Raw genomic sequence first — 13,144 nt, forward strand, 5'->3', positions numbered from 1 at the left:
ATTTTTAACTACTATGTACTTAAGCATTTGATACAATGTAATAATTATGTTGCATTGTACATACATTTAAAATACCTGCATTTAATTACATCTGTAGTTACAATGTTAACTTTACTCTAACCCTAAACCTAACCCTACCTCAACCCTTACCATAAATCCAAAACTATTCTAAACCATCCCTAATCCTTACCATAAACCTACACGTACCTCAACCTCATTATCGGCAAATGTGAATTTTGTGAGAGTTTTGTGAGAATTTTTCAGAACAACATATAGTTACACAATAAATACATTGTCTTATGTGTATTTTAAAGCTAGTTTATATAAAGTGGGACCTGAGATCTTATTTGTAACATTTCTGATATCGAAAACCACCATCATTTGCCTTTGTTATGAAACACAGCGAATGCCTATCCCTCCAAAATATTGATGTCCAATAAGTGTGCCAACTTGAGTAAGCCCTGTGGTTGTTCGAGGGGTTGACTTTGTATGGTGCTTCGCCTGCCACAGTTATCTCAGCAACACTCACTGACAGCTGTCAAATAAACTAGGACTTCTGCAAAAACAATCCCTCCAAAGGGGCTCAGAACCTAAATACACACAGACACATCACGCCATGGGCACCCTAATCTTTGCTGGCATCAAATGAGCCAGTTGAGTGCACCAAAATGCCAAGCAACTTCCGTCGATATTGGCAGATCCTGCCCACAAGGCCAGACAGTAAAGTATCCAGAGCTTTGAGCACACATTGGGGGCTTGCCCTGTAATCCACTTGGTATCAGTGTGAATTGAAATTTTATCAGCTTTTCAGATAAAAACAGAGGATGATAGATGGAAGAGGGACAGTGTGGCGAGTGGAGGACAGTGGGAGGGATGGGAGGGAGGGCAAAGTGGGAATGGCAAGCGAATAGTTTACATCATTATTCCAGAAAGATCCACAGCTGGCTTCTCTGGCAGGGGCTGTTGGTGTTGCTGTATATAAGTGCGCAGACACAAGAGGCAGCAAGTTTTCAGAGAGGGGACACAGAGACATAATGGACATCGCTATCCAGCATCCCTGGTTTCGCAGGTCCTTCTGGCCATCCTTCTTTCCAAGTCGGATCTTTGATCAGCACTTTGGGGAGCCCATTTCTAATAGTGACATGATACCCTCACTGTACTACCCTAGACCTTCCTTCCTGCGCTGGCCAAGCTGGGTGGACAGTGGCCTCTCTGAGGTGAGCTAAAATTCCAGCTATTGCAACTGCTGTCAGTTTAACCTTCTATTGATTGAGAATCCGCTTTTTATTTAGTCCTTTTTGATACATTTACATTACGTTTGTAGCATTATAAATAAAGTCAGTTGTCATTTGCATTGAGTTAGTTTGGACAGTGGGATGTATACAGTTGCATTGGACGAGTATTTGGACACTTAATCAGATAGTTACCCAAAAATATTTTACTACATTTTCTGTATGTGTTCCATCAAAGAAAGAAAGTCACATGGCTTTCGAACAACATGAGGGTGAGTGAATAATGACAGAACTTAAATGTTTTGGGTGAACCATTTCTTTAATGCTATAGTAAATCTGTGTGAAGATAGGTGTGAAGTGAAGGTAACACCACACATTAATGTCCCCTTTGTTAAGCCTGTTATAAAGGGGCTTATTAATGACTAATACATCATTTATAAATGCATTATAATTAATTTATATGCAGTTATAACAACATTCATAAAAAGGATGAATTTCATCCAATACTTGCCAAATCCATAGTGAGCATTTTAACTAACATGTTATAAATGTTCAAGTAATACACTTATTCATACCTATATTAATCATGAACATAAAATGCCCTTAATATATGATTTATGAATAGACTATTATAATGAGAATATAAAGATGGATAATGTCAGTTTGCTGTAGTCTGCTTTATGTTTATAGTATATAATGTCTTGATTTACTTACATTGTCACTTCCTTTGTCAGGCTGATGTCAAAAGAATGGGTTAACCTAGTCCTAGTTAACTAAAGTCCCCTTTCAGGGCTTCATGCTTATTCACAGCATATATAAACCTCAAGACAATTAAACCCTACTGAACCTTTATGTACACATTTGAAAACTTTTGGCAACTTCTCAGTGAATGCTCTACATTCGTTCACTTGAGATTAAGGTACATTTTTATAGATTACTATTAATGTTGAATACGTGTTATAAAGCATTTATAACATGAGAGGTAAAATATTGCTCACATTTTGGCAATTATTGCGTGAAAGCTAAGCTTACCACGCTAGCCTTTTTATACATGTTGTTATAACCGTATACATATGATTTATAAGGCATTTGCAAATGAACTATTAGCCCCTTTATATTCCCTTAACAAAAGGAACATTAAAGTGAATTCATACATCCACTTAAAATCACATTGACACCCGTTGTTAAAAATATATGTAAATAGAACTTATGTAAAGTTAGTTCTGAGCAAACCTCTGACATCGTCATTTGTTTACAAATACACTTGGTTTGATATTTAGTCATCAAATTCAATGGCATTCATTTTTAAGTGTGGCTTAACAGGTACAAATACTTTTTGGGGACACTTTATAATTGAAGTTACTGTTATTAGATTTTCTCTGTCCTCATGTCTTGGTTTTTTAAAGACAGAGAGAGCAGCATTATTTATAGGTGTCTTTCTCACTTATGGTAACAGTCTGGTTCATTCTAAACAATGATCCCATTGGATAAATATTCTGAGAATTTCTTCCACGATGATAGCTTTGATGAATTCGCACTGAAGCGGAATTCTATTTTTCTGATGAAGGTGGACAAAATCAAACAAACCTTCACATTTTTTGTATTCAAGAAAGCATATGAGAAATTGAACTAAATAAGAAATTATATTTAGCCTAGAGAAAATTAAGCCTATTTTAGAACCGTTTAAATCTGCATTGTGAATTATGTTTTCTTTATGAAAATTAAGCACAACTTAAATGACATTAAAGGGGTAGTTCACTCAAAAATTTTAATTCTCTCATTTACTCACCCTCATGCTAACCCAGATGTGTATGACTTTCTTTCTTCTGCTGAACACAAATTAAGATTTTTAATAGCATATCTCAGCTCTCTACAATACAAATCAACAGGTTCCAAAACTTTGAAGCTCCAAAAAGCACATAAAGGCAGCATAAAAGTAATCCATACGATTCCAGTGGTTAAATCCATAACTTCAGAAGATGATTGGGTGTGGGTGAGAAACAGATCAATATTTAAGTCCTTTCATACTAGAAATTCTCATCTCTGCCCAGTAGGTGGTGATATGCACAAATAATTGCAAAAAGCAAAAGAACAAGTATGTGAAAGTGGAGATTTATGCTAAACAAAGGACATACATATTGATCTGTTTCTCACACACACCTATCATATCACTTTAGAAGACATGGATTAAACCACTGGAGTCTTATGAATTACTTTTATGCTGCTTTATTTGCATTTGGTGCTTTAAAGTTCTGGCCACCATTCACTAACATTGTATGGACCTACAGAGCTGAAATATTCTTCAGAAAAATCTTTGTTTGTGTTATGCAGAGGAAAGTCATACATTTTTGAGATGGCATGAGGGTGAGTAAATGGTGAGACAATTTTCATTCGTGGGTGAACTATCCCTTTAACCACAATTTCCAATTCTCAGTAGGCTAATGAGGGATCTATATCTCATTAATTTTAGTCTGTGATTTTAAGAGATAATTGTAAAGATTAGACTAATCAAGAAAGAGGAAGATTATTTCAGAGTCTACAGTGCAAAAACACAGTATTGTTGAATTATTGATGAATTATTCAATAATGTTTCCTTAGATGAAATTGGAAAAGGATAGCTTCTCAGTAAATCTGGATGTAAAACATTTCACACCAGAGGAGCTGTCAGTGAAAATCAATGGAGACTTCCTTGAAATTCATGCTAAACATGAGGATCATCAGGTAAACATTTACCAATAGTCTCTTGTACAGTATGTGATGGCTAAAGAGATATCGTACAAATTGGTTTGTATGACAAGGTAGATCTTGTAGGGTTAAATTTCAATATTAGATTAAGGTTTGGGTTATGGGGTATTTGGGTTAGGGGTTACATTTAGTAACTCTAAACAACATTGTTTATTTTTCTCAATGGGATTAATAGTTGTACATTTTTGCATGAGGCAACTTGTATGATTTCTTACCATTTCACCATCTCGTAACATTATTACTACTTGTCATGAGGCCAGGTTGAAATTCAGTGTATATGATTAATCCAATCTGCAACCCAATACCTCACCTAACCAGGTCCTATTACTGGCTTTATTATAAAAAATCTATATGTCATCACCAAGATAACAAATGTTTTACATCAAACTGGCCTTGTGTTACAAGTAAACATTGAATTAGAGTGAATGATGCATGGATCAGTGACTATCACCTGTTCATACATTTATAGAAAAGATCAGATGTTGTATTTTGCTTTGCAGGACGATCATGGCTTTGTCTCACGGGAGTTTATAAGAAAATATCGTGTTCCTGCTGGTGTGGACCCAACCTCTGTCACCTCCTCCCTGTCTTCTAATGGGGTTCTGACAGTGACAGCCCCACGCAAGCACTCAACCAGCCCAGAACGCACCATACCCATCACCCGTGAAGACAAGCCCGCCGTGACTGGCCCTCAAAAGAAGTAAAGCTGCTAGACTTCCATGTTACAACTTTATGTTCCTTGTCTTTCTCTGTTGTATGGTCAATGCTTGTGCTACAATAATCCTTTACTGCTCAATCTGACCAGTATATACTGGAATAGCTTATTACCCCCCTTGTTATTGACATGCCAATTGATTAATTTGTCTTTGCTACAGAAGCTTGGTTGGAAATGGTTATTTGGTAAAAACTATACTTCAGTTGAGACATCATCAAACAGTAAATGCAACTTCTACACAAGTGGTTCTCAACTTGTGGATTGTGACTGAAAAATGGAGAAATAACAATCCACTTTTAAAAGGGTGGAGAAAATACTTCCCATATCTTTTGTTGTTGATATCAAAGGCCAGTATCCAATTTAACTCAACTGTATTTTGGTGAAAATTCTTCTGTCATTTGGTAGAAGCTATCCATGTTAGACAGATGCAAATATGCCCTCATCCTCAAAGAACCATGACCAAATTATGCATGGAAAACTCAACCCAAAAATTCAGGTTCAATTGCATGAGGATAAACATGGTTTGTTTCAACCACAGTGTGTTTTGTGCAGAGACTTCTTGGGTGCTGAGTGCATGAAACCATTGAAATTCAAGAGACATTTAGAAGCCAAACACTCAAACGTTTTTACTTTTGTGGGTTGCCACTTGACATCCAATAAAATTTGCATGGATCCTGAAGCAAAACAAGTTGCGAATCACTGCTCTGAATGATTGTTACCTAAATCAATTCCATAGAAATACACTGTTACAATAAAGTATTGTCTGAACAGACAAAAGGACTCTTTCATGTTTTGCAACCAGTCTGTGCTAATGGCTGCATGACAAAGTATTTGAGGTCCTGAGTGTAGGATTGTTGGATTTTTCCTTTTCATTTATAGAGAACAAAATCACAATGTCTTAAACCAACATTTTTGGGTCATGTGGCAAACAATTTCCATAGCCTGTCATATTCAATATTATTTAATTTCCAGAGTTTGATTCCCTGCACACTATCGTTATCATTATCATTTATCCAAAAGAGCTCAATAGAGAAATGTTGGCTGCTTATTCTGTATATGTTAAAAAGATTTGTTACATTTGTTTGAGGCTGTTCTAACCCTCTTTAAAATTTACAAGTGTAACATTTGGGCTAAGCCAGGGTAAAAAGAAATGTAAAGCCTTTTGGTTTCTGGTTAATTGTGGTGCCAAGAGGTGCCAAGAACAGGTTCTACAGCAATAATGAAAGTCCTGTGTACAGTACACGAGGAGTGAGGTCATTTATAATCAACTAAAAGAGTTTATTAATGCAAGGTTTTGAAAGTATGGTAGGATGACTACAAAGTATGAATAGATCAGATGTTTCCCAAATAATATATGAGCTTGCGGTCATAGCGCATTTCAATGTTATTCTTCAGAACGAAATACAGTTTTTTTCTAGGTACTGTATGTCTTGAGCTAAGTTAACCTTGAGCATAGGTTATGTTTAAGTGCATGGACATGTAACTCTCTCTCTCTGTGTGTGTGTGTGTGTGTGTGTGTGTGTGTGTGTGTGTGTGTGTGTGTGTGTGTGTGTGTGTGTGTGTGTCTTATCACTAAAGTAAAGGCCTGGGAAACCATTGCATTGAAAACACTAGGAGGTATAAGTGAGAAGGAGCACAAATGTTTCAAATAGTTTTTCATAGTCCATTGATTCTACATTCTAAGTACTGAATTAATGTATTGATTTAATTAAATAATTATTAATAAATTCTGTGGCATTTCAAAACCAGCGTGATCTGTTTTGTTTTATTTTTATTTCAAATTCAAAATAAAATGTTTTATTTTAAACAATGTTGGTCCTGTAAATCAAATTATAAAAGCTGAAATATATGTTGTATCTAAATAATTTACTTTCCATTTCATACTCTGTCCATGGACTGATATATATATATATATATATATATAACATTTAGAAATGTCTAAAAATAATCTTAATATTTCAAAACGTGTTTATTTTGTACTATAGATTTTATGGTGTAAGGAAATAACCTTTAATATTATTTTTGATTGATTTGTTTGCTTCTATAAAGCTGCGATAAGGATGAGTTCGTGGGAAATGGAGGAGTCAGAAGACAGCAAACAGTTGAGTGTTTATTCACACACACTTTAGTTTATACACACACAAAGCAAAACGGCTCTAGTGGCTAACTCAAAATAGCTCTCTCTAAATGACAGTTTCTGTCTCTCCCCGCCACTGCCCTGGGCCTCTCTCTCTCTCTCTCTCTCTCACTCTCACTCTCTCTCTCTCTCTCTCTCTCTCTCTCTCTCTCTCTCTCTCTCTCTCTCTCTCTCTCTCTCTCTCTCTCTCTCTCTCACTCTCACTCTCTGGCGAGCCTTATCAGGTCTCCCTCCACCATCACTATAATGAGAGACAGCTGTTAGATTAATTACAGCCCAGGTCCAGGTGACGAGCCCACAGACAGACACATGGCAGCAGTAACCTCAAACAAGCATTTCTGGACCAACACAAAGTTCAGAAGGAATTCTGGACCATTCTTCTGCGCAATTACCAATGAGGATGGCATTTGAATAACAGTCTTCGCTCGTTGAATATACGCCAACCGTAATTGCGACGATTGCGTCGTCGATGTAATCATACCAGACCTCACACTGCCCAGATGCCCGAAGCATGGTCTCTTGCTTAGTGCCAAAAAAAAAAAAAAAAAAAAAGATGCCCGAAGCATAATGAAAAGGAGCGCCGTTTTCATCCATGAAAACCACTTGCGTTTATTGGACAACGTCTTTGCTGCAACTTCTTTTGAGCCAAAGTAAAGAAATAAGTAGTTTTAGTACAATTTTGTTTTTTATGAATGTTCTAAATAATTACTCTCTAATTATTAATTGCTTTTAATTTTCCTGCCACAATGGGCCTTTATTTACATTTCCAGATTTGGAATGTGGAAATAAACTATCCACCTTTTCAACAACATTTGGGCGAATCCATTTTCAATCTCGAGTGTATGCCACTTCCAGTTATTTTAACAGTACAAAAATGATAAATTATGCTGCTTGAAATTGCAAGCTTTAAATATACAGTATACCATCAAATTATTATCATAAACTCAAGGGTTCAGAGTGCATACTTTTTTCAATTTATTTCCTGAATCTTTTTCTGTTCTTGTCTTTATCCAATGTTGTATAATTAATGCATTCTTGTTTGCCTATTGGTCTTCTATCTGTTATCCTGTGTATGCTTACCAATCTTCTAAAAACAAATATTTGTACTTGAGTAGTTGATGCATGACATGAATTGTTTTATTAACTTCAAGATTGTAAGGGTAAATCATATGTATAAGGGAATGTGTAGGCCTACAGTATAGTTTAGGTGCTGTGACAGTTTTTTTCTCCTTTTTTTGGCTTTCATTAGTTCATTTTAAAGAGTCCTGCGATGTCACATTTGAATTTGTATAAGTACAATTATGTAATGTTGTCCCTTACTTAATACGAAGTCATAATAATTATTAAAGAGTTTGCAAATTTGATGTAGTTTAGCATTTCAAACCACAGGTCAACTTCCCACTATCAAATATGTTATTTTTAATATGATTTAAGTGAATTGCAAAAAAACTCACAAAAATGAACTAACAACTTTGGAGTTTGGTTTATATATATATATATATAAAACCCTAGGATACAATTTCCACCCAGAAATTGCTAGTAAATTTAACATAATATTTTCAAGTAAATGCTACACACAATTATTGGTTGCTTTAATTACAAATTATCAAGTGAAGTTTACTTTGCAGTACTCTGTTTCGTGTACATTTTACTCAAGCAATGTACCACTGCTTAACCATGCTTAGCCTAATGCAAGTTTACTGGGATTTGAATGCTTTTTTTAAATGTACTTCTATAGTGCAGCTGGCAATTTAGTTTATTAAACATAATCTAGCATAGAAAGAAGATGCTGGTCTGCACGTGCAGATCTGAACACTTGTGCGGAAAACACGATGATGGTAACGGTCAACAAGTAATTTTTTTTTTTATCATTAACAAGTAATTTTGATTAGAAAATTAACTTCTGACTTCACAAAACAAAAATATATCAAACGTGTAAAACCCTGTAAATCAACTTGCAAACAGTGACACATACTCAACTCATTCATTATTCCATTCCACTGCTGGGAACACCAGTTTTGAAAAGTTAACGGAGCAATATGTAACATTGACATCAAGCGTTTTAAAATGGGTACTGCAGTCCAAATTCAAAATATTGGAGAGGGTTGTTTCCTCGGCACCTCCTCCCCAGACTGGAAGCTCATGCGGGTTGCCAGGGTGAGGACACGCAACAGGAACAAGCAAACTGACGAGCTGTAAGTTAATCAGCTAATGTATCCGTTTGCAATGTTTTTATGGTTTGCAAATTATAAACCAGCTCAAGTGGATTTTTTATAACTCTGTCAATGTTGGCAAGATGTATTGCTTCCTTCCATGGGTACAGCGCGCTGTGTTTGCCCGCAAACTTGTTACAAATCTGGCAACCCGGGGTGTCGGAATACTATTGGTGAGTGGACAGTGGGCGGGATCACACAGGCCTAAACAGAAATACCGGCCCGGAACAGACGTTTCAAGGTAGAATATACTGGCTGTAGCATTGTTTTCGGAAAAGCCAGTATTTCAACTTAAAATGTTTCCTAAATCTCTAATAACATATTATAATAATTGTATGCATTAGTACAGTAAATATATTACATTTAAGTAAAATGTAATTATTTTATTTACAACTGAAATTCACTCAAATGAAAAAAACAAAAACAAATATGGTTTTCTGCTTTAGGATTGATGATGCATTGTAAAGATAACAAACAATCAGAAATACTATTAACTTACACGTGTTTTAGTTGAGTACAAATGTAAAATTTGACTAAATATTTTCTAGTTCATGCTTAAAATAACATATGCAATGTAGAAAGTACTTGATCTTTTCTGCTATATTTACTTCACCACAAAATATTGTTTTTCAGTGTACATCGTCCCCTTACATATTTTGTAACCTAAAATCTTGAATCTTGATTCAACTACCCAAGCAAACTGTGTGTTTATTCTTTGTTATTAAACTCAAATGAAACAGACTTTTAAGTGAAACAACAATCTTTGAAAGTAAGCTCTGATGTAAAAATTCAATATGACAATTCTAAAGTTCCTCCACAACGAGTAATTCATAATCAATTTAATTATTGAATTAAAGTATATTAAAGATATGCTGGTTTGCATCGCTCAAGGCTACATTCTGAATTGCACATAGCTTCTTGTCCGAGAGCTTTGGCATCTGCCTGCCTGCCATACACACAAAAATGATATTTTGCCTCCACCTGCTGGCTAACATAGGTAATATCACAATGTTAAATGTAAAGAGATACATTTGCTCTTACACTTTAGTTTAGAACGGCACGAACACAAATGGAGTGATACACACACATTGAAGCATCCGACTGCTGATGTGTGAGACCATCAGGTCTCATGGATGTCTCTCGTCCATTCAGATTTGATGACCAGAACTAACTGTTGTGTGTCTGTATGTATGTATGTAAATAAATAGTAAAAAGATATAAAGATTTTATTTCACAGATTCGCAAATAATATTTGCAAGAAACACTGATTATGAACTACTCTAAGTAGCCTACATTTAAAATGATCTAAAAAGACATTTCTAAATGGTCATAATGAGGTCTTTCCTGAGCCAAATTGACATACTAATGTATTATGTTTTTTATCTCCTTTTTTCCATTTTCCTATTAAAGATACACAGTTCTTTTTTCCTAATTTAAAATGTTTACTTCAACAGAAATTAATTGTAATTTTGAAAGGTACATCTAAAATCCTGACTACTTACATGAAATGAAGACTCCAGTCAAATCAGTAACCTTATAAAAGCTGTTTTATTCTACATGGAGAGGGTCCACACACGATGGCGTCCATGTTTGAATCACATGACCAGCCGAATACTAATCGCTTAATCTCAGTAACTGTCCTGTTATTTGACACTTTCACTCAGGGATTTAATGAATCATAGCTGATTGTAAATAGTAAATTTCTACAATGACACCATGTGATGACGGGAGCTAAGATGTCGTCATCACTGCTGTAGTCATTACAAATTGTTTGTGGACTTATGTTTCTTTACATTTGTTATTTAGGGTTTTGTGTTTCTGTTGACTATGGTGCAGTCCCTTAGGTTCATTATTCTATAATACTCATTTATAATAAGTTGAAGATATGCTGTTGGAGTTGATTGCAGATAGGTGCACATATCAGTGGTCTTGACAACATGTTATGTCTACTATAGTTTCTTTTTGATTTTTTTTTTCATTAACCACACAGACAAGTTTTTAGCTATGCATTTTTGTTATTTATTATTTCAAATTTGTATTTTTTTTCCCACATTGCAAACAGATACCCCACATGCTGTTTACTTACCATTTCCTGTTCCTGTGACTCCTCAAAGGAGGGGCGGGTCCACAGCTTTCCTTTTTCTTGGGTTGGGTTAAACGATTTCTACTAATAGGGAACTTAATCCTTGGTAATGTAGGCATGGGGAAATGTCTTATGGTGTTTGCATTTAGTTTAAGTTGCTGAATGAGTTTATTTTATTTAATTTTTGATTTTTGGAAAGTTAATTGTATAATGGTCATATATTTAAGCTACAAAGGTTTTGTATTGATAACCCTGTAGTTGGTATGGTCTTGAGTGTAATGAGCCTGTTCTAGGCTATATAAGACAGTCTAAACGGAACCTTGTGAGGAGAGGAGGGGTTATATTGCTGAACGTATCATGAAGATTTGTGCTGCCTGTAGCAATTTGTTTTCTTTGGTTATTGTCATATCAAAATTTGCACTGAGTCCAGTGTATGTTTATTTTTGGTAAATATATATTTTTTTGGTTTAATTTTGGAATTGTTTCTGTGACACTTCACTGAGAGTTCGTACACTACTACTACTCCACTGGCCTTTAATAAAAATCCTCTTTGGGATGATATCTGAGTCCTGAGCCTATCTACCATCTCCCCTTGATCTCTACGGGACACATTATGACACACCAGTTGCTGAAATCTGTGTTTGAATGATGATGCATCCACGCCGCTAGGTGTCAGTGCAAGTTTAAGACAAGGTCAACAAAAACTTACTGAGTGCACCTTTAAATTAATTTAGCATAATTAATGTATTTTTTATTTTTTTGCTTCTGTAACTCAGTGAATGTAACTGTATTATGTTAATAATAATTTATTGTGCAAATAGGTTATCAAAAAGCAAAAAGCACCTGTTATCAAGTAGGCCAAGAAAAGGACTTGATGATTTTCCCTGTATATAAATAATTTATGAACTTATATTTTGTACAAGTTGACTCTTTGATCCTGTAATCTGTTGTATATTTTGCTGTAGCTAAAGTGTTACTGATGCTTGACAAGAGATAAAAGCAGCTGTAAAAAATATACTTCCTGCTTATATGTGAACAATGGCCAAGGAAATTAATTGTGCATAGGATCCTAGGAGGAAATTATTTTCAGTGAATCATTAAACTCACATTTAGAACTAAATCATAAAAATACATTATACAAAAATAGATAATTTTATGCTAATTTTAGCAAACCTTCTTCACCTTCAATAAAAAGTAATTATTTTGATTTACCACAGGCCCCATTAAATGGCCATAAAAAGGTCCCGTTTAGTGGTTAAATAACCTGTTCAGTGCTGCCTCTCTGTGGATAGAGCAGCTTCACAGACCTGCAAACAACCAGACCACAAAGAATTCCTTAAACCAAAGTGAGTTTGTTGACTTTTGCACTGTTCTGAAAGGACATTTTGTTCAACCACTGGCACTGACATCATTCAATGTCTCTTAACATTGTCTTTGTGTTTGTTTTTGATTTGCCACAGTATGCAATAGACTGGAATGTCTTGAGGTCAATATTAGGTCAAAAATGGCAAAAAAGACAAAGGACAACTGGCTCTAACAAGGACAGAAAGAGATTGTGGAAGTTCAGATGTACAACTAAACAAGAGGATAAGTACATCAGAGTCTCTAGTTTGAGAAATAGACACCTCACATGTCCTCAGCTCAAAACAAAAACAACAAAAAAGAGAGTAAAAAAGTTTTTATAACAGACAAAAAGAAGTTTACTTTGAGCATCATTTATTTTGAGTGACACAATCAGTAACTACACCAGATAGTTAGGTTTAAAATGCTGTTCAAATTCTGCCTTTACACTTTTGTTTAATATATGTGTGAATATAGAACATTGAGTGGATTTTTCTGTTATTATATGTCTAAATTGTGAAATTGGGAGGGGTTTGCCTCAACTGTGCCCCTCCCACTTGAGCTTTAGTCCACTATTCAGTCAACTAGAATCTCTCTCACACACACACAAACAAACACACAGATGGATAGACCCTGTGTTAACTGAACCCTTCTAATGGGTATGTGCTGCCTGCTGCC

At 35.2% G+C, this 13,144-nt stretch overlaps 1 protein-coding gene across 1 annotated transcript; it reads left to right on the forward strand.

Moving 5' to 3' along the window:
* The first annotated feature begins 907 nt into the window (after window positions 1–907).
* cryabb (crystallin, alpha B, b) lies at window positions 908–6,454 on the forward strand. The gene is made up of 3 exons (XM_052093496.1): window positions 908–1,217; window positions 3,831–3,953; window positions 4,478–6,454. Exons 1-3 carry the CDS (start codon window positions 1,035–1,037, stop codon window positions 4,679–4,681), a joined length of 510 nt encoding a protein of 169 aa, XP_051949456.1. The 5' UTR covers window positions 908–1,034; the 3' UTR covers window positions 4,682–6,454.
* The last annotated feature ends 6,690 nt before the right edge of the window (window positions 6,455–13,144 follow it).

Source organism: Xyrauchen texanus, chromosome 3 (assembly GCF_025860055.1).
Source record: "Xyrauchen texanus isolate HMW12.3.18 chromosome 3, RBS_HiC_50CHRs, whole genome shotgun sequence".
NCBI classification, from domain to species: domain Eukaryota; kingdom Metazoa; phylum Chordata; class Actinopteri; order Cypriniformes; family Catostomidae; genus Xyrauchen; species Xyrauchen texanus.

What these genes read in the sequence shown, in the direction of transcription:
- cryabb (XM_052093496.1), top strand. Translation starts at nt 1,035, where the DNA reads ATGGACATCGCTATCCAGCATCCCTGGTTTCGCAGGTCCTTCTGGCCA. An exon ending in TGGACAGTGGCCTCTCTGAG is followed by an intron (nt 1,218 to 3,830) that starts GTGAGCTAAAAT and finishes ATGTTTCCTTAG; the next exon opens with ATGAAATTGGAAAAGGATAG. An exon ending in CTAAACATGAGGATCATCAG is followed by an intron (nt 3,954 to 4,477) that starts GTAAACATTTAC and finishes TTTGCTTTGCAG; the next exon opens with GACGATCATGGCTTTGTCTC.